The sequence below is a fragment of the Vidua macroura genome, chromosome 8, assembly GCF_024509145.1.
Source record: "Vidua macroura isolate BioBank_ID:100142 chromosome 8, ASM2450914v1, whole genome shotgun sequence".
Taxonomy (NCBI): domain Eukaryota; kingdom Metazoa; phylum Chordata; class Aves; order Passeriformes; family Viduidae; genus Vidua; species Vidua macroura.
The window spans coordinates 29,921,282-29,943,000 of record NC_071578.1 but is presented as its reverse complement, the minus strand read 5'-3'; the positions used below and the strand labels follow the sequence as shown (position 1 = coordinate 29,943,000).

Below are 21,719 nucleotides of genomic sequence, written 5' to 3'. Positions count from 1 at the left end.
CCCTTAATTTCCTCTGCCTGACCCTTCCCTCCACTCCCCCTGCCTGTGCTTTGGGCAGGTTATCTGACCCTGTGGGTCAGCTCCAGAATGATTTTCAAGCAGCATTACAGTAGGAGAGCAGCAGGTGACACATGTGAGCTGTGCAGGCAAGATGGAGCAGCTGTCTGCAGGTTAATTGCTGGGAAGGGTCACAACCCAACTTCACTGCCATGCTTTATGTGACGGATAAAACAAAGTCCAAGCTGCTGCTGCTTGGCTTTTTCTGCGCTGCTTCAGAAGCTTTTGTAAGAAACAATGTATTTGACAAAGTCAAATGACACAGTAACTGAGAAATATATCTTTATTATTAGAATGTTTATATTCTAAAAACTTTTACCTGGGATTACAGTACAATCCAATTTCTTTCTAATTAACTAAACTGGCATTTGTTTAGCAAGTAAGTGTAAATTAGGCTTTGAAAAGTTTAAAACCATGCAACTTCTCTTACTCTTTTCCTCTCCCAAAAGGAAAACTCACAGTCAAGATTTTGGCATGATAAATAATAAAATAAACATCTCATTTGTGAACTAGTAGTTGCATTTAACTTTGGTGACTAACAGAGTAGATAGACATTTAAAAATAAAAATATGCTTTCAGTGTCAAGTGGCTAAAGAAATGAATTAATATATTTTACTTTATTATCTAATGTTCACCTTTGTTATCTTCAAAAAAGGTCCTTTTTCAGGTTTGTGGAAGGATGTGGGAAGCAATAGAAAAAAAATGTTAAGAATGCTTTAATTTTAGCTTGCCTATAAAAGTTGTTGTAGCACACAATCTGACCCAAGCCCATGCAACACAATGAACAACTCCTTTTCACCACACACAATGCCTAGCATGAGGCCAAGTGTGGCCTTGTGACATAGTTAAATAAATATTGAAATATTATTACAACCTAAATACCTGAATTGTTTTTACACTGTGACTTTCTACGGAAACAGTGTTGAGAAACTTTTAAACATATATTTGATTGTTCCATATACACTATTTAAAATAAAAGTGAGGAATAATACTTTTTCTTCTCTCTGCTACTTTCTGGGAGCTCTGTATACTGACAAATGTATGACATCTGTAGTTACCTGATCCTAACTGACTGATTGGTCATCTTCTGCTTTAAAAATATTGCAACTCAGGTGCTTATTGCAGCAGTAATCATAGTGATACACTGTCTTTTAATACTCAGTTCTGCTTACAGACATAGTTATAAAAAATGAAAAACATTTTTCACAAATCTTTGTACACATACTGTAAAAATCACCTTCCACATAAACAATTTACATCTGTTATGAGTGTTTAAAAATAAATCACATAGACCTGTCTTCACTTATCCTTTCTTTTTCTTGAGAAAACAAATCTCATCAGTAACATCATCAGGATGTTCATATCTGTAAACATGGCATGAGGATTCATGTTATCAAAATACTGTACACACAAAAAATCATCTTGATAAATAAGGATCCTTTTAATTGGCACAAACCAATGTAAACACACACATTTGTGTTCTGCAGTCATCTCTAGCTGCCTTGCACTTGGGTTCTTAGCTCAAAGTCAGTGATCTCTCAGCCCTGTAAAGATTCTTCAGAGATAAAAATGTGAAGGATTTGGGTTATAATCATGGTTAATTTGGCCTCTCATGCCTGAGACCAAGTACAGACACAGAACGCAATGCCATGCAGTAACACACTGCTTTGGCCTGTCACTTGCTGCACCACAACTGATAACCTGCTGCTGGCACTTGGCACTGAAATTCCTCCTCTGGCCCAATTTGTCCTGTGCTTCTCAGGACAGCTTCTGGTCTCCTTGCAAAGGGACACCTCAGAGGAGCCCAAACTTGTACCAAATAGACAACATGGCTGCTGGCAGGATGAAGTAGTTTGATGTATTTCATAAAACATGGCAATGTGCTTATAGCCAAAAACCCAGGACAGCAATCTAGTGCTGTAAACAGCCTTCAAACGACTTTGAGTAGGCCTTTTGCATCTAAGTATGTCTGTTAGTCACTGATCTTACACCTACCTAAGCTGAAAGATTGAATATTTTGGTGCTGATTAAATGGATTCCTCTGAACTTCAGGAATAACACAGATGGAAAATAAATTACCAGTTGGTTAGAGCATGCTGCCACTAAAATAATTAAACACACAGCCACAGTACTGCCCAGCAAGATAACTGCAGTCATTTAAAATAAGCTCTATAAATGACTAAATAAATAAATAAATACATGAATAAATAGAAAAACCTCCATGTAAACTGAATAAAGTGTCACTTCTTTTATAGCGCCCAAAGAGGCAATGTTATAACTAAATAATATAAAACTTCCATATGTATATATTTCTATATATTATATCTGATATGTTTTGGCATGGCCAGATGGATAGGGAAAAGTAGGATGACTAACTTTGTTCAATATTTGTTGTGTTGCAGCCAAGTTCCTGTGTTGCTGTATATTGCTCACCGTTCCTGTAGCGGTTTGGCCTTCTTACCCATCTTTGATTTTGCACTCACTTTCCTGGCAGAGCAGACTGGCTCACCCTTCTTTTGTGCTCTCCATATTTCTCTTGGGCAATCAACAGGTTCATAGAAGCATTTCACTGGCTGCAAGCTGGCTTTTTCATCCTTTGCTTTTTTCAACAGGATCCTTCCTTTTTGAAAGGAATGAGGCTTTGCATCAGGGATGTTATATGAAGCGTGTTGACTCCCTCGGCTCCTGAAATTAATAATAGTGATTATTAATAACTGTTATTCAGTCTTGCAAACTGACAGGTCCCCAAAATACTCCAAACCTTTACATTTTTGAAAACAAAAATAGTTTTGTTTTACAGAATGAGGCTGCATGTTAAAAACAGAGTTGTAAGATGAGTTACGTTCCTTAGTATTCAAAGGCATTCCTCATTAAAATAACCCCTAGGTGTGTTACTGGTGCACTCTTCATGTGTGTTCATCTACACTTTATTCTGATCAGCATTCTGCTGATTTTGGAGTGCTGAGACCTTACTGAGGTCTATACTTGCTGATCTGCAGGGATTTTAAAGATGCACATGTTCACATTCTGCAATCCCTTGGTCTTTGGAAGAGCACACAGCACCAGTAAGAGTAGAAAGTAGGCGTAGGAACTGTAGGGACTTCTTTGTGTAATCTCAGCGCTGCCCTGGACTGCACCCAGAGGCCCCAGGGAGCTGCTGCTACAAATGGCCAATAGCTCAGGAAACTCTGTGCTCTGCCTTTGTGCTGACCACCCACCCAGGAAACTTTAGCTTCCCTTTTAGGCTTTGATTTAAAACAGAAGAAAGGGGAATACAAAAACTGGTGAAAGAAGGGTATGAAAGCTTAAAGGCCAAAGTAAGATGAATTCTTTGATCTCTCTGTGATGGTTCAAGCCCAGGAAGATTTGCAGAAATTGGTGAGTTCAGGTAGAGTGACAGCAAAGTGTCCAGTGCTGCAAAGGCTGAACCATGCACTCTGAAATACTACATCAAAACTGCAGTTCCACAGTTTAGCTAAGATCATTATAGTCCCTTTTAACATAATCTTGAAATGTTTTACAGCAGATACATGTAGTGTAACAGCAGAACTATGAATGTAAGGCACCAGGTCATGTCTACCCAGTTCCTGTGACTGAAGTGAAGAGCAGATGTGCTGATGTATAAGTTGATCTCTTAAGGGATCCCATAGGGCTGTTTTCCATAGCTGTTATTTCTGAAAACCATATATCTGTAGTATTACTTCTTCTGAGAGTTAAATCATATTGCACACTTGACAAAGCCAGTTTTGGAAAAAGCTGTGGTTACTCATGTGTGTACAGTGTAAACCCTCTCCTGCTCTTTAGGAAGATGATAAGGGTGTCACGGAAGTCTGTTGGTAGGAGGCAGTGAGGGCCATCTGACATGGTAGAAACTAAGCTTTACCTATGTAACAGCATTACGTGGTTGGCAGGTTTGCTAAGCTGATTTCACTAGGGGGAGGTTTAGGGGGCTGAAATGCTGTGCAGGTCCAAGCTGGAGCTTGCAGGCATTGTGCCATCCTGGCCTGGTGCAGGCCTGGGCTCTGACCACTTGCTGGGGTTTAGGAATGACCTGTGTAAATGCACAAGTGTTGGCCACTCCAGTTTACCATCAATTCCTGAGTACTGTTTTTTACAGTCCATTACTTAGTTGTTGTTTAAAGATGCAGTGCTCTGTTTTTCTCAGATGTTGTTACAGTGAAGAAGCAACATCATTTATTCCCAAAGCATACACAGGCATTATTGCAGGTGATGTTAGGCAGTTCTCTGCTGCACTGAATGAAGCTACTAAAACCAGAAGGTCAAGGTCAGTATGATCTGAGGGGCTACCTAAAGGGGCTAAACTGTACTTAAATTGAATGACTTTATGGTAGAGAAGATGGATGTCTGACCCCAATCCACAGTCAGGTAAGAAAGTACCCAAGATGGAGGAAGATGCAGGTCACTGCATGTGAAATGCAAAGCTGCCAGCTCCAGATGCAGGAAATGCTTTTTCACTGAAAGCAGCAGATCTGTAACATAAGTGACTGTAAGACAGTCTGAACCTCTCCTCACATATATTCCTAATCTGTTGTGAATGGAGAAGGACTGGTGGTGGTGCAACGGGAAAAAGTCCTGAACTTGTGTCCCCACAATGAAAGGCTGCCCTGAAGAAGGGTGCTGTGCCTGACTGCCACTTGGCCAAGCAGCACGTGATGCTCCAAACCACCTACTGGGACTCCTGACCGAGTCATAAAGACATGGGAGACCAGCCCAATTAGTTCTGCTGCTCCCAGGACAGCTGCTTGAGTAACCTGAGATTGTTAGTGCCCATGCTTTGTCAGGGCACTTGTTTGGTTATAAGATTGTTACTGTCAGCTAGGAAATGACAACTGTCTCTCTCCTACCTATAGAAGGTTAAAGACATTTTCAACTGAAACTTGGACTGTGTAAGCCAAAGAGATTCTACTCCTGTAGCTTTGCAATAGGCTATTATAGTCAGCAGGAGTAATTTGTTTAACAGAAAATTAGCATTCTTTATTTTCTTTAGAGAATATCTGATTTTAGTTTAGTTTTAGCAGAAATCTGTTTTTCCTCATTATATGATATAAATATGACATGTAGGTCATGTTATAACATGTTTATAACATGATCACATGCAGGTCCCAACCTCTAAGGTGAAATGTAAAAGCAGGAATTTGAGCATGTCGACTTAGTGTATTAAAGTTAAAAAAAAAAGGAGATATACATACAGGCATCTGGGTTTCTTATTTAATGAAATGTCTGTAAACTGCAATGAAAACAAAAACAGGTTATTACTATTAAGTTTTCAAGTAATTAAAGTACAAGGATAAAATATACACAATCTTTAAAATTGTATTTCCATTCTCACATGCTGTTAAAACTAGAACATTCAGGAAAAAATCCAAAGAAGTCACCTCTTTTACAGATTATTACTCTTCCATCTTATGAACCTGATTTTAAAATTCATATGTGTGAGTTGTTAGTGGTTGGATTTTTCCCCATTATTTTTATTGTAACTATAATCAAAGTAACTTGCTAAAGAAGTGTGGGCTGAACAGAGATCTTTCACATTAGATTAAACAGTATGGATACAGTGAGAAGTAATTATTGTGTTCAAGATAATTAATAAGGGCCAGTGGCTGAATAAGCTGAATGAAATTAACTTTCTCTCAGATCCTTTAATTTTTCAGTGATTCATTTCATTTACACAAGTGGCTAGGAAACTCCAGCTACAAGCCCTTGGCTCTGCCAGACTTGCACTGAAGGCTGGAGGGTGAGGACACAAGCATTTTTCTCCCCCTCCTGCAAATCCTGAGACCAGCTAGGGACAGCATAGCTTCAATGCCAGGCCAAATTTGCATGACTTCATTTTTTACAGCAGTTTGGTTCACAGTGTGGAAACACTTTGTCTAGTCCCTCTTTTGTGGGGGTCAGAAAAGGAGGTGTTTAATGCCAGCTCATTTTAAATTGATTTTTTTTTTAATACTAAATAGGTCCTTTGTATTGAGTTCTCATCAGAGCTTCTACACTGAGCCTTTGAATATCATTTAATGAAGTCACTGAGACAAGCAAGTCAGATTTGGCATCTGAAAATGATTATGTTCTTGTAAATGTTCCTTCTGTCCCTGGTGTTGTCCACACTTTGCAGATGGATTTTTGCCCAGCCTGACTTTCCTTGTAATTTATCTTGGTTGGAGTCTGGAGCCACCTCATGGTGTACTTTCCTGTACCTCCTGAAGGTCAGGATGGTCAGTATTTGGATGGATGACCTTAGAGGAATGCTGAAGTCACCCAGAAATCAGGGCAGGTGCCTTAAAAATTAGAGCCTTCCCCAAGGTACACTGCTGAGCCTGGCATCACAATAAACACATCCAGAGCAAGAGAGAGGATTTACTATTGAGGCCCATCTGTACAGTGCCCCACAATCTCCTCACAGATACTGTCTGAGATGCCTGCACTGGATTTCAGCTCATCTATGTTTATTCAGGTCTTACCTAAAGCTTGCTGTCTTCCAAGTAGCTCTGGGAACCTTTCCTTTCCACCACTGCATACCTGTTCAGTGCTGTGCATGATCAAATGCCTTCTTCTCACATCCCAGGGTGAGCAACTACTTAGCACAGGCAGCACAGGGTATTCAATTAAACTGAAATGTTTCTTGGAAGTCCTGTGCCTAAAACTTGTCATATAAATATAATGCATTGTAGGAAAATACTGAGTTTAGGTATTAAAAATAAGGGCTTTTAAAGAAATAATGTATTTTAAAAAGTAATGTTCTTGGATTTCTAATCCATGGGATATACACCTGTGGGAATCTATTCACCATTTTTCTAAGAGTCCCATGATAGGTAACTACCAAAGGCAAGATGATTTGCCAGCAAGCTGATGTGTCTATATCATAGGGATCTATGTCTTTCCTGAAAATCTTCAGGCATCCCAAAAAGACTGCCAATTCACATTAAAAAAAGTGTTCATGGCAAAGGCAACAGCAGCAATAGCCAAAGCTGGAAAAAAATTTAAATATCTATCAAATATTTCATTACTCTCTGCTCTCCCTTTACAATCTTTGGCTATTGCTGCTTTTATGCTCTCAGCTCCTTTCCCTCATGTAAAGTGGCAGTCTAAAACACAAATAAAACACACCTAAAGAAACATTTCACAAATGCACTTCTGCCTGCAGTAGCGCTTAGCCTGAGCCACTGAGCCCACCCATATTCAAAGCCCAGAACTCTGGCTCCAGGGGGAGGGTGACAGCACAGGGAAGGACTCTGCTGGCTTACCACGTGCTCGCTGATGTCAGTGTGGTTGCACACCATCTGCTGGTTTTGGTAATATTCTAGCTGCCTTTCTGCCAGATCCACGCGCTGCAACAGGTTCTCGATGAAGTGCTGGAGCCTGGCTTTCCCCCGCACTTCTTTTTCTGCTGCTTCTTCCAGGAAGTGGTTGAAAGTAACAACTTCTCTGCAAGATGGAAACATTGCAAAGAGGCCACATTTAGATAACAGCAGGTCCCTGGTCTCACCGTTGTCAAAAATTACTAGTGCTTCTCTAGTTTGTCATGGTGATAGCCTGTCGTGCTAATTACTGTCCTCCACCATTATCAAAAGATTTCCACTTTTTTGTGGACAAAATGAAGATCTGGAAGCCTGAATGGTGAATTTAGGTTTATGAGCAGTGGGTTTGGGGTGGGGTTTTTTCACTTTATTTGGTGTCTTGGAATTAGTCTTTAGTGGACCACAGGGTAGAAATATCATTAAGCATCACCTCTCAAAGTATCTGGAGACAGCTCTATCTGCTTCTCTTTTTTTACTTAACTATGAGAATATTAGCTCTGAAACATGAAGAGAAACAGATGAATTCCCAATTTTATCTTCTCATTTCATCACAATCTAATAATGGTCACTTAATGTTGCTGCTGGGGTGGTTCCTAACTCAAAAGAGCTACTGTGGCAGTTCAATTTAATTTTGGCTGCAATCCTGCAAGTATGTCCAAGTGTGGTGTTATGACTTGGAGCCAGAGGGATCATGGTAGATTAACAGATAATCTACAGATTATAGACTAAGGAGTACATGTGTGGGAAGAGCAAGTTTTAGGTAAGGAGTTTAGGACTGTGTCTTGTCTGGTAACAAAACTGGAAGAAACAGAGAGCACCAGTGACTGTGAAAGCTCCCAGCTGAGACACGACTCATTTCTAAGTTCTCTGCATACTTACTATCAGTACTCAGGACACCACTTGGACCTCCAGTATCAGAGGGCTATTTGGGTGAAAGAAGTTTGGCTATAGATTGAAGCATATATTACAAAAGAAGACAAATCCGAACATGTAGGACTTCCCTGGTTAATAAATGCCTGGATAAATATATTTTACTCTGCCAGCGAAGCCATGTTAATTTTTGCTTTGTACGAAATGGGTGGGAGTTGAGAGAACCAGTGCTTGCCAAATGAGAAAGGGCATGATTGCTCAGTAGAAATACATTGCCTGAGGAAAAAGCATTTTAAGTAGAAACTATGAAACAGTTTGTGGCAGAAATAACCTTTCAGAGCTTAGCTTGTTTATAACAAATCCAAAGTTTCCCTGCATTTTGTTGTTTTAACTCAGCATAGTTGTAGTTAATTGGTTCAATGTAATATAGTTGTTTCAACAGTGAGCTGCTTTGTGCTAAGTCAGGCATGAGTGGTCAGCCACGGAAGTTCACCACCTAGGATTCAGGCTGAGCAGAGTTCTGTTTGCATGGCTGATCTAATGGTAGGAATGAGGTAAAAACAAGGACATATTGTTTGGATGAAGAACATGGATGCATATTAGTTTATATTAACTCACCCATAAAATCTGGCTTAGGAAACAGAGAGGTAACTTGTTTGTTGAGCTCAGCTAATCCATTTCGAGGCTCTCAACAGTTTTAGTGATTATTAGCTTGCCCAGAGCAACCTGATACTAGAGAGCCACTGAGGAATGCTTAGGGAGAAGCCAATTTAAACTCATAAAGGTCCTTTTTAGGGCTTTATTGTCACCACACTAACTTCTTTGACTTCATGATGGTTTTGGGTTAACATAGGAGCAACTTGAAGTCCTTGCCATTTCATCAGGGTCCTCTTTTACAGGGGACAGGGAGCTCAAAAAGACAGCAACTCAGCAGGTTGGCTCCAAATCCCTTTTGGTAAGGAAGAGCTGTGCACAGCCTGGCAGGCTGCTGACCCTCCAGTGGGAAGGTGGGAGAGTCCCTGCTGCCAGCCTGGGACACCATGAAGATATCCCTCCCAGGGAGTCAGTCAGCTTCTGAGTTTTGCTGCAGCAGGAGGCCACAAACATGAGTACCTGGCATTTTTTTAAAAGGGTGATAGTTTCAAGAATGCTAACATTTGTAATTGTCTCAGCAAAGGTAATTAATAATAATTCATTAACTGCCTGTTCTATGACCCAAATACTCACCAACAGATTTTCCTTTCCTACAAATATCTCATTAAAATGCTGTAAGGAGGCCAGGGGGGAGCAGAGTTTATTTTCAGGAAGATCTAGATGGATTATCAGGAGGAAAAGAGACTCATAATGTCAATAAATTCCCTAGTATTGTCCTTGCTTTCTAGACTAAAGAAAACTTGGCATCCTACATGCCATTATTTGTAGGAACTGTTATTAGCAGCAGTAGTAGCATATACATAACTTCTCTCTGTTTAGCTGCCTCTGTACAGCCTAAGAACCTACCTTTAATAACTTCAATCTAAAAATTTTCCTTTGGGCTGAAATGCACTCTGTAAATTCCCTTTGGAAAGACAGGAGCCAGAACACACCCACACATTAGGGCTCTGTCACACGCCTTGCACTGATAAGCAGCGCTCTGTTAGTTCAGCTACTTTGTTTCTACTTCATTCTCATCTCTCAGAAGAACATCAAGCCCTGAGGAGTGACTGCTAATAAGTCTCTCTACTTGCTCCAACACTTCTTCCTCAGAGAGCTCACTCCATGAAGGGAGTTCCCAGAATTTTTACCCTCCTCCCACTGTGAACAATAGGAAAAAGGTTCAAAGAACTGTAGCTTCCTGCAGCCGCTGTTTATCTAACTGTCCTTCTTGTCTCTTATAGTTTGCCCAGACTTTTTCTTAGCCCTACTGATGATCCTCTCCCTTCAATTTAATTTCTGGATATCTGTGATGATTTTTTGCTTATGTTCTTTATTTTACGTTCAACTTATTTCTCCAGACCTCTGCCAAGTTTTTGAGGGTTATGTGACAGGATTTCTGTCTTTCACTCTCTGTTCTTATGCTTGTGGAAAGATGGATGTTCACAGAGGTCTGACACTGCTCTTCATGAAGTCAGGGGGAAGCTGAAGCCATGAATATTGTGGGGCCCACTTGGTAGAGGCATAAACCAGAGCACAGCAGCACGGGCCCACTGGGCTCTGTATCTTGACAGCACAGCCTTGTGAGCAGCGTTCACCTGAAACAGGAATAATTTTGTTAAAGTCTGGCTCAGACCTGAGGTGTTGCCCTTTCTAACAAGAGGTCTCTGCTACCCTGCACTGACTATTCTACATCTGGAGTACTTCTGTTATATTGAGGAAAGGTTATGTAGAGTTATTAACTCCTCCTGAGAGCTCCTCTGCTCTCAGCATCATCTCTTTACCACTCTGCTCTGCTCCTCTGCCCAGCACCTCCTGCACCCTTTCACCCAGCCCTGCACCCTGGCACTTGCTTATAGGGGTAAGCAACAGATCCTGACACTGTATTTTCTGAGTGGTGTAGATGATGCTCAGTGCACCCTAGATCTCTTAAATTTCTGTAATCTCATCTGTTCACAGTTTACTATACCAATACTAAGGTATACTCTATGCAAAATGTTTGTAGGGCTGTGACTGGGCAGCAGGGAGAAAGGTGGATTTCTTGCTTTGTCTTAGGGGGTGCTCCTGTCAGATGAAACCTTTCAGGAAGAGGGAATTGGTCCAGCTGCCTGGAGAGCAGGGGATGTATTGAGCTGCCAGCAGCAGGGTGAGGCAAGTGAGAAGGAAAGACAAGGGGGATGCAACCTGGGAGGTGTCCAACAGGAGCAGGAGATGCCTGTACTACCAGTGTCAGAAAGGAGCTCTTCCCAGAGCCAGAAATTTATTGCAGTACAGTAGGTACATCAGAGGTGTTCAGCTGAAAAAACAAGTGCAGGGGGAAGAACTCACTGTAAGTAAGAAAGACTTGCTGCCAAAGCTTTTCTTTTAATCTGACTCTGCCAGGCAGTTAACCTGTTACATACAGTTAACTAGACTTAAGTAGTTTGGCATTTTGCATCCCAACTGCAGCCTAGCCCAAAAACTTCTTTATGGAGGCTGTAACCATGAAACAACTTGAGATGTGGTAAATAAAGTTATAAATCATAGGCTGACTAGGTGACATTTATTCTTCTCCCTTTACCACCAGATTATTCAGCGCTCCTTTAGGATGAGCAAGCTGCAGTTCTTGTTTACTGGAGCAGTTGCCAGCACAGGGATCCTGGGATATGCTGAGTGTTTGTATGACTTTCAGCAGCCAAGCGTGTGATACACTGACTAGGTGCAGAGGGTGGGACAGCTCCAGCTCCTTAACACCTGACAAGAAGGGCTAATGAGTTCTCACATTGCAAGCAAGCCCTCCCACGGATGCATAGCGCTGGCCCCAGGACTGTGCACAGCAACACTGACACTTGCAGCTGCTCTGGAGGTGGAGATAAGCATGAGGCTCCATGCAGGTTTTGCATCCAATATCAAATCACTTCAAAGAATTACACTTAGCATAACTCCGCCTAAAATCAATAGAAAACCAAGCACATTATTTTATCTGAAGGTGGGAAAATTCCTACCACAGTAAGTAGTAAAGTGATTTACTTGTCAAAATATTTAATATATATATTCATTAAGTATTAATGCCACTGACCTTATGCATCACCCAACTGGTGTTTTTGCCTGAAGGCTGCTGTTATTCATTAGGTTGTGGTTTCACATTACCACACCACTAAAAGCACATTTGATTTAAGAGATTCACACCTCCTCCCTCAGAAAGTTATTGCACCCATTCAGTGGGCTGTGTTCTACATCTGAGCCCTGAATTTACTGGGGTGACACTGAAGATTTTAAGCTTTATTTCACAGAGCCATTCTATGGGACAGTCATGCTAGGCTTAAACCTGTGCAGCTGCATGGCGGGGAGTAATCTCTTGAGTAGGAAGATGAAAGAAAACAGGAAAGAGGGAGCAGGATTACCTAGAACTGAGGGTGGAAGAACAATGTGTAATTGTAGTTGTACTCTGCTTAAAGCAAATCAAAACTGTTTTGTGGTACAATTGAAATCCCTTTTTAAAGGAAAGCTGTTCTAAATCACAAATTGCAGTGATCTCTAAAAGCCAGCTCTTAATGCCATTGTCAAGATGTTATCTGAACAGATAATTTCATTAATTGCAAACTTAAGGTGAAGCCACTGGCAAGAACAACTACTGCCCACAACAGCTATTCTGAATTAATCCTTGCATTCCAGGTTATGTCACAGCAGAGGTATGACCAGTCTCAAAACAAATGCATTAGATTGTTCACAGAAATTACTGCCAGAGATATGGCAAGGTACAACATTAATGATCTTACTCTGTGATTAGGAGACAAAGTGAAACTGTTCAAGTTACCATTGAAGGTAGATTCCAGCCGAAGACCATCACTTCTTACCCTGTTCAACTTACTGAAAATCAAACTCTACCAGTTTCAATTTTCTTACATAACATCCAGAAACAAGCCTCTCAGTGTCCTCTAGAAGTTAAGTTCATACCCGGTTTTTGTTTCAATGGTTTTCTTGATATCTTACTCAACAAAGTCTTATGCCCTTTGGGCATGCTTCTGTGTTATCTTTAAGATTACAGTGCTCTCTCTGAGTTGCATTCTTCTTCATCAAACATTGAATAATCCCTTTCAGGGCACATTTTCTAATTAAATAATTCCTTTGCTCAGCAGCTCTGTGCTTAGAGTAATACCATTTCAACTATGTATTAGTATAGTCAGTGTTATACCTCCAGCTGTCCTACCCCTCAACAGAGTTCACCTCCACGAGGGCCTCACACCAGTATCAGCACATGCCTGCATGCATATTGGCACTGCCGTTTTTGTAAGGAAACAAAGAGAACATTTAACTAAAAAGGTATATTCATTTTTGTCTTTCTTGGACTGCTAAAGGCCTTATTTAAAACAAATAAAAAATAATCAACTGACAGTCTAAAGAAATAACCCCACTGATCCTACAAGCTCTTCAAATGGGCAGCCCTGTTCCTGCTGATGGTCTAAACCAACACTCAGATGTTTCAGGGAAGGTGTTTTCTTTTTTTCTCCTGCTAAGAGGAAAAGATTTGCAGCTACACTAGCTCAATACTAATGCTAATTTTAGGAGAAGTTATCCATATTCACAAAATTGCTTATGGAAAAAAAATCCGAAGAAACTGATGAAAGCATTTATTTCTGAAGGTCAGCAAGTATCAAAGCTGTCCCTAAGGGATGCCTTTGACTTTCCACAATCTGCAGTGAGAATTGCTTCTGCAATTTCCATTATGCAGTCTTGTTTGGCTTTCTAATCATCTGGACTTTTTCCAGAAATCAAAGCCAAAGTTGAGATCCTCCTTTTTTGAAGGACACTATCTTCTTAGCACTCCAAGTAAGTTTTGAACACACAAAGGATTGAATATATAGACAGGTCTCAGAGTTTACCAATGGCCCATGAAAAAGCCAGACAAGTGTCACTGTTGTTACGAGTCATGAATTTTTTTCTCTTCTAGAGCACATCACCCAGTGCCTCCCTGCTGCTGGAGTAAAGCTAACTGTCCCAGGCATTTTTAAAGCATCAACTCTGAAAAGCTCTCTAGAACTATCAGTCCTGTTCTTACAAAGCATTTTTTAAACCTACCTTCCTTATCAATTTGCTAATTGTACAATGACCTTTCAATTGGAAAGCCAAACAGTACATTTTTCTATGGCACTATCCCTTGTTATCCCCCAAGATGGGAAATGGAGGAAACATCTAAATATGAAAAACCCAACACACTTCCAGTTTTTCCTAAGTGAATTCAACCTATTCTTTCACCCTGCCTACCCTCCCAGTGTCCTCAGAGTAACTTCAGAGGCAATGCTGTGGGGCTGGGCACAGACACAGGCAATAACATATTCTGACTGCTCTCCTCCCCCTTGGTACTCAGGGCTGCAATTTTTCCATCCTACCCACTACCATGCATTACACACATTTACCTTTAGAAATTAACACACTACCATGTAAGAGCTGTTCACTCATTCCTATTGCTGCACTCGTTTTCAAGTCTTTTTGTTGAAAGTGGATTCAAAACCCTAAAAAGCAATACCCTGTACTCTGTGAAGTCTCTTGTGAAGCTGCCTCTTTTGGTTAGTGTTTCTAGCCAAGTAACCTTCAGCCTTCCCTCTAACCCCAACTTAGGAGCCCCTTGTCATTTGTTTATGCATTCACCCACCTCCTTTTAAGACAAGAATTCTAACAACAGTCATCTGAGCTCCTGCCCCTTTCCTGAGCCTGGCAATGTACTAGTGTGAAGGACAATGTTTTCCCACTTCTCCTCATTCTGTATTGCCTTTTCTGGCCTCAGAACACCAGCCTGACACTGCTGCTGGTAAGCAGTCTGCCAAAGAGCAAGTGGCCTCTTCCTTGTTCCTTTTCCTAATACAGTTAAAAATCACAACTTTAGCTGTTTTTTTTTCTTTTCAAAGATCAGTGTCCTTTGCCATCCTCCCATATCATAACCGTTCTTTCTACCCAGATGACTCAATTGCCCCTTTCCTCTTTTCTCACAAGGTCATTTCTTCTACACCACTGCAGACCTTTGGGTTTGTTCCACTGAATGGTTTTTCTCTCCCAACACTCATGTTTCTCCTTTTGGGATCCTAGTCTTGATTTTTAAAAACACAATGTGCCTTTAGTTTGGGGTAAGATTCATGCCACTTAACTTGAGATACCTTAAATTCTGCATGTAGCCTAAGACAGCTGCTCAGTTGCTTACCTGAGGTCTCCTGGTAGTCTGCAGAGGGAAGAAGAACCTTCACAGAGCAATCCCTCCCCCTCCAAGATACTTTTCTAGAGGAAACAGGATGAGTCACACTGTGAAAGAACCCAGGAGTGCAGTCTGGCTAGATGGGAATACCAAAACTGCTTGAAACTATGTTATCTTCATGGCTTCCCTCCAGCATACTTTCAAATCTGTCTCAGTGACACTATTCAGCTTCAGCTTCACCTCAAGTCTTTCAATCGTCTCTTCCATGAGGATCACCTCATACTTTAAAATCAGAAGTTCTGTTGAATATCCCTTCCTTCAAGGAAGATCTGAGAGGCTCAAATCCCACCACCTTTATGTATCCCCTCTTCTGGAAAATCTATAGCTCTGCTTCAAGATAGATGGCTGCTACTGATGTGGGAGCTATCTCATCTTTTCTTTCTTGTCCTTAGACTACAGGAAGGAATGATGAAAGCCCTCCAAACTTCCTACACTGAACTCCTACACCACCTTTCTTATTTCTTGTAAGATCAGTGTCATGGCAACTACCACTTATCTTCTTTTTGTAAGCTGTTGAATTGGTTTAGAAGCACACCAAGGCTCTTTATTTCCATTTCTCTAAAATAAGTTGTGTTGCTCTGAAAAGCCTGAAAGGTTTCAGCAAGTGCTGAATAAACTAAGTAGTTCATGTGTAAATTATATATCAGCTATCACTACATTTTTAATGGATGCATCACGAATGTATTTTTAGATGGCTTAGGTTAGTCAGAATTCTGGCATCTGCTTTCTAATCCCATATAAGTGATTCCTGTTCCACAGTTCTGTGTCTAAAACACCAGACATGAACTACTTGGACATGGCCTTTTCAACACTGTCTCCAATAAAGCTTCGTTGATGCACAGGAGACTATGTTACTGCACAGGCTGACCATCGTGAGATGGCTTAGGGGAAAAGGTGCTATTAGGTATTTTCACATACTTCATCCAGACTTATCCACCCATATCTTCTTAAAAAGATGATGCATTAAAGGTGTCAGTGTAAATCACATTTGATGAGAGCGTCTACTTGTCTCTACCCCCATGAAACCAGAGGCCCAACACAGGCATTAGAAAGTGTAGAAGTTAGTCACTGGGGAGCCAAGCGGGCAAGCCACCTGCTCAGGGAGCTGTCCACTGCCTTGCAGGGGACATGGTCACATGGGCTATAACTCTAGCAATACAGCGATCTGAAGCTGGTGAGCTCCAGGCCCTTTCATAATCAGCAAGCAACTGAGCCATTCCCTGCCTTCTCCCCCAAAGGCTGTCACTCACGCAGGAGCTGGCCAGCCCTCGCCAAACCATCGGCACTCGCCTCCCCACTTACTCCTCTTTCCGGTGAAGCTCCTCCTCGGACTCGCTGAGCCGCTGCTTCAAGGCTGCGATCATCTCCACCGCCACATCCACCTGCCGGCTCAGGGCCCGCTCTCGCCGCTGCACCTCCTGCTTCTTCTGGGACAGCTGCACGAACGCTGCCCGCACCTCCAGCAGCTCCGCCGTCTTCTGGGACAGCTCTTTGGTAAGCTTGTCGATCCGCTTCTCGATCGTTTTGTCCACGGCCTCTACCATCCTGTTAAACTTTTCTCTGACGTGTGCCTCGAAGGAGGCTTTGGAATCAGTGGCGGGGAGGCCGGGTTTGGAAACCTCGCTGGGAGACTCAGCCGACACATAGTTGGCCAGGTAGGAGCCGGGCCGCTCCGCTGCCAGCTCCCGCGGCTGCTCGCCCTTGCCGCTCCCGCAGGACGCGCCGCCCAAGTTCAGGTAGGGCCCCGCGGGCTGCGCGGCAACGCCGCCGGGGCTGCCCGGGCTGCCCTGGGCTGCGGGCTCCGGCGGAGACACCAGCTCCGCGTCCTTCAGCGGGGAGAACAGGCTGCTCCTGGCCAGGAGGCTGCTCTCCTGGAAGCTGTGGCTGTACTCCAGGTGCACCCGCAGCGAGGAGAGGCTCCGGAACCTGGTGTGGTCGCCGCATCGCGGGCAGCGGAAGGGGAGGCTGACGCTGCCGAGCGGCTCCGGCCAGGGGTGCCCGCCTTCATCCCGGGCTGTCTGTTGCATTCCTCGCCGGAGGGAACAGCCCGTGTCCGCGCCCCACGGGGAAACTTGGGAAACTTTCCCGGCGATTCCTCAGGGGTACCGCGCCATCTCCGCCCGAGGACGCGCCCACCCGGCGCGGCGCTCCGGCCGCACGGCCCAGCCGGCTCCGCTCGCCTCGGCTCGGCTCCGCTCGCCTCAGCCGCCGCCCGGGCCTTGCCGGAGCGGAGCGGCGCCGGGCCCCGGCTCGGCGCGGGCCTCGGCCGCCCGCAAGGTCGCCGCACTCACCCGACTTGTTGCTGGTGGCGGCGGCGGGGCGGCGTTTTCAGCAGAGCCGTAAATCAGCCCGCGGGGCGGGGCGGGCGGGGCGAGGATGCGGAGCGGGGAGCGGCGGGGACGCGGAGCCGCGCGCGGGGATGCGGAGCGGGAGCGGCGGGGATGCGGAGGGGCGGGGATGCCCGGCGGGGGTGCTGCGGGCGGGCGTGGGTGTCAGTAGCCGACGGGGGCACGATCTCGGGGCCGGAGTCGCTCCCCTCCCCGGAGCGACCTCCTCCTGACCGGCCTGCCGTGAGCACCTGGCCGGGGGCGTTCGCGGGGTCCTGTCAGCGCAGCAAAGCAGTGAGTGAGCTGCGCGGGGTGCGTTGGGGTGATGCTGAAGGATAACGCAATTTAAAGCACTTAAGCAGCAAGACAGGACTGGCACATGCAAATAAGTATAACCTGGCCTTGGTTTTCAGGGAATATAATTATCTATGTGACTTTAAAACTATATTTAATAGCCAGCAAGATTTGTGGTTTTTTCTTTTAATATGACCCCAATTTAGTCTCAATATTTAGGGAGGGGAAGCAGTCATAATAGTACTTCCATTTAGAATATGACAAATGGATGTCACAGACATATAGAACTGTTTGTGTTGACCTTCAAAGGCCTTCTAGTCCAATGTGACCTTGCATGTTTCCAAGGATGGGGCATCCACAACATCTCTGGAAATCTGTGCCAGTGTTTCACTGCTCTCATTGCACAAAATTTCTTCCTTATATCTAGTCTAAATCTACTCTTGGTCTAGACCCATGTGATTGATGTTAGACAGCCCTGCCAATACATCCTCTGAATAGGGAGATATGCTTCTTAACATGTTTTATGCCACTGATATGTGTCTATTTTATACATTTTTGGAAACATGAGCAAGGCTGATTGTAGAGTAGCAGCCTTTTTGAGGTAATAGTGAAATATTGCTCTTCCTAAACCTAGTCCTTGAGGCCATACTGATAATGTGCTGCAGATTTTTTTTATTACTGTGGGAGTACTGCAGTAAAGTTTAATTCTGTACTAATATGTCTGTTCCTTGAGTGCAATATACAGGTAGAATCTTAAACACTGAGAAAATCTGAGCACACTGATAGATACCTTTGATGTGATTAAGACATTCCCAGTAAATTATTCACCAGATGGTACATCAAAGGAAGTTACTCAAACTGCTTTTCAGAGCTTCAGCTAATCTCTGAAGTGGTGTGGGCTACCATCCAGTCTGCAACATTTTGCACGAGTTAGTTGTCCTTTATTACCTTGCCTAAATGTGGTGATTTGCCCTTCTTTTGTCATCAAGCAGTACCAAAACCTAGAAAGGAGGTGTAGAGGGAATAGCTTTGAACAATGTTTGCTGCCAGATTTGGGACTCCTGACTATTTCTTTGTAGGAGGCCAACACCGACAGAATGTAACCATGTTTTGGTTCCCACTTCCTTGGCTGTTGTCCTCTACTGTCCATTCTCTCTATCTGTTGTGCCCATTGCCTTCCTACCTGCTCCACATCACAGGTGCTGATGCTCCAAGGTGCAGATGAATGCTATACAAGTGTGGTGAACTTAGCGTGATGGGATGCCACCTCAGGCTTCATCCACATTTAGAAGAGGTGACATCCACCTGCCCTCTCCAGCTGACAGTGAAAGCCCTCATGGTCTTAAGGAACAGAAAATGTTGATGACTTTGAAGGAGCCCATTGTTCTGCAGCCTAAGCTGCATGGTTTTGGCCAGTTAGATCTGAAATCAGGCAACCATTTAGCCCCAGCAATTCTTCTTTCAAGATTTCTCAGGGTTTACTTGTACACCAAGTGTTTGTTTTGCTGGATTGGGATCCAGCTCCTCATGTCTTCAGTTTTCAATTCCTGATGCTGCCATTTGCATGTCCAGTTCAGTCATTCTCTCAGCATTTGGATAGGAACAGACTACCTTTAATATACCAGTAGCTGTGCATTTTGTAGCAGAGAATGTGCATCAGCCATTATATGTCTGAGCTTTGTCCTCTATGATTTAAATCTGGAGTGGGTAGAATCTACCCCTATCACTTAGACAAAGCCCAAGTTGACACAGCCATAATGTAGGACTCTGAAATTCTTCCAGCTGCTGGGGAGGCATTATGCAGTTTATTTTATTATATATATATATATATATATATATATATATATATATATATTATTATATATGCAGTCTCTCTCTTTCAAGATCTTTTTAAACACTTTGCAGTATAATTCCCAGAAGGATAAAAGTTACTTAAATGAAAACAGCATGTACCAACCTGTTTGGTGCTGCAAGGAAGGTGAAATATTCATAGTATTGAGCCTTTTTTCAGGTAGTAGTCTGTAGCTGTTGTATAGGGTCCCATCTGACCTTAAAATAGGTTAAAGTTCCTTAAAGCTGATGATTCCACTTTACTGAAGGTAGATAGAAAAGGGAATATTATAAAACTGGTTTTCTTTTTACATGCTACTGTACTTGTTTATCTTATTATACTTTATTATTCTAAATGAGGAACATGGGTGAGTCAGTTTTGTTTTCACTTGCCATTCAGGTCTCAATGCTGACATGTCTGTAGGAGCCTTTTTTATGTGGTGTAGAGCTGGATTCACTATGATCACTTTGGCTACATTCAGCAGCCTCTAATTTCCTTGTTTATGTACTGGTTTGCTTTGAAAAGGAGTGTCAGAAATTTTTGTCTCTCCTCTTCACGCCCACGCTCCCCACACAGGTCTTCATTGCATGATCTAGCCAGTTTATAGGAGACATGAATTTGCATGGAATTGCTTTTGGGGAAGTTTGCCTGAACTATATATGGTTATATAAAAACACACAGCTTATTTATTAAAGAAATATGGATATTGATCTAGCACCGATATCCAACTGTGACGGACAAAAACTCTCTAACAGTTTAAAGTTAGAAAGTGTATGTTTATTGCGACGCTGGGCAGCGTGTGGGATAGCTCCCAAATACACACCGCTCCTTTCAAATGATTTCAGAGTCCTTTTATCCACACAAGAATTGAATACCCAAAATACAAATACATATTCATAATTTAGTACATCCCATTCCTCGCTTCGTATGCTAATCATTTCAAAGCATGCGTAGTTTGTTCCTTGAAATGGGTTGGTGGTCCCTTTCATGGGGAGGGGTCCCAAAATGAGGAAGTAAATGAAGTCTTCCTCATCTGACCTTTCTACCTTTGCAATGCAAATATGACAAATGAACCTTGGTAGAACTCCCATTCCTTGTCTTCAATTGGTTTCAGAACAGAGGAGGCCCACAATTGTCTTATGTTCCTAAAAGCTATTTGTCAGTTTCTATATTCTTCATTATAAATCCAGCTAACTAAACATTGTGTTGACAAGCAATCAATTATTAGTTAACTACTAACTCTTAACTTCATCAAGGCCTACTCATTTATTTTAATTAACTCTAGTAAGGCTTATCTCTAACTAAAATCTTAGCTCGTCTAAAATCTCTAAATCTGTTAAAGTTTATGTTTCACAGCTGCACATCCGTTACCACTGCATACAGATGGGATTGGGAGTTTGGCTCTGGCTCAGTCCTCTCATTCTGTAAAGCTGTGCCCGAAATAAGTATGCCTATTCAGCTCAGTTAATTTGTATGCTGGGAAGTGCTGTGTTTTTCTTGGTGTTTGAGTGTGAACTACAGATGCACATAACTTGAGCAGCTGAAACTTACCTGCATTTAATATTTGCCATCTTCCTGTTTATTGAGAGGAAGTAAGAAATGAGTAGTGAAATCCAAGGAAAGACCTTAGAAACTTGAAAGAAGTATTTGAGTGATTTATGTGGCAGTGGTGCTTTAGATGAGGATTCATATTACCTTTGCATGCAGATATATCAGGAATCATCAAAGATACAACAATGTTCATTTTGCTGCCACTGGCACTCATACCCACGCAGTAGGAAAGAGGCTTTTGGTGGTGGATTTTAGCATACTGATTGAATGGCACTCTGCTTGCAGGGAGAGTGAACAGGAAGGAGAAGGACATGAATGTATGTGCTGAGTTTGTGACTGTTGGTGCTGGTTAGTTGTTGTCTTCTCCTCCTTTTGAGGGGGACTTCAATCTGAATGTCAGTCTTCCATCTTTTGAAATCATACATGAAGTTGTGAGAGAATGGATTGTGAGAGAATAGAGATAGTGCTGAAGGCAGTCTCGCCCCTGAGGAGTTGCAGCTGTACTAATTACAAAAGACTAGGAACAGCCTTGCCCTTAATAGATCACAGCTGTGTCCAATAAGGATGAGTGTTATAAAATATTGGGTTAGATGGTTGAGAGGAGAGTTGGAGTTAGT

General features: G+C 42.7%; 2 protein-coding genes across 2 annotated transcripts in view; one reads left to right on the top strand and one right to left on the bottom strand.

Moving 5' to 3' along the window:
* Positions 1 to 326: 326 nt before the first annotated feature.
* ZNF365 (zinc finger protein 365) lies at positions 327 to 17,353 on the bottom strand. The gene is made up of 4 exons (XM_053983514.1): positions 16,402 to 17,353; positions 7,317 to 7,497; positions 5,268 to 5,305; positions 327 to 2,742 (listed from the first exon to the last, which is right to left on the bottom strand). The coding sequence occupies exons 1-4, from the start codon at positions 17,124 to 17,126 to the stop codon at positions 2,487 to 2,489; spliced, it is 1,200 nt and encodes a 399-aa protein (XP_053839489.1). The 5' UTR covers positions 17,127 to 17,353; the 3' UTR covers positions 327 to 2,486.
* The window catches only part of RTKN2 (rhotekin 2), a 52,515-nt gene continuing 47,309 nt past the window's right edge, over positions 16,514 to 21,719 (top strand). The window contains exon 1 of the mRNA XM_053983512.1: positions 16,514 to 16,593. The gene's annotated coding sequence lies outside the window, so the exon portion shown is untranslated. The remainder of the gene's footprint in view (positions 16,594 to 21,719) is intronic.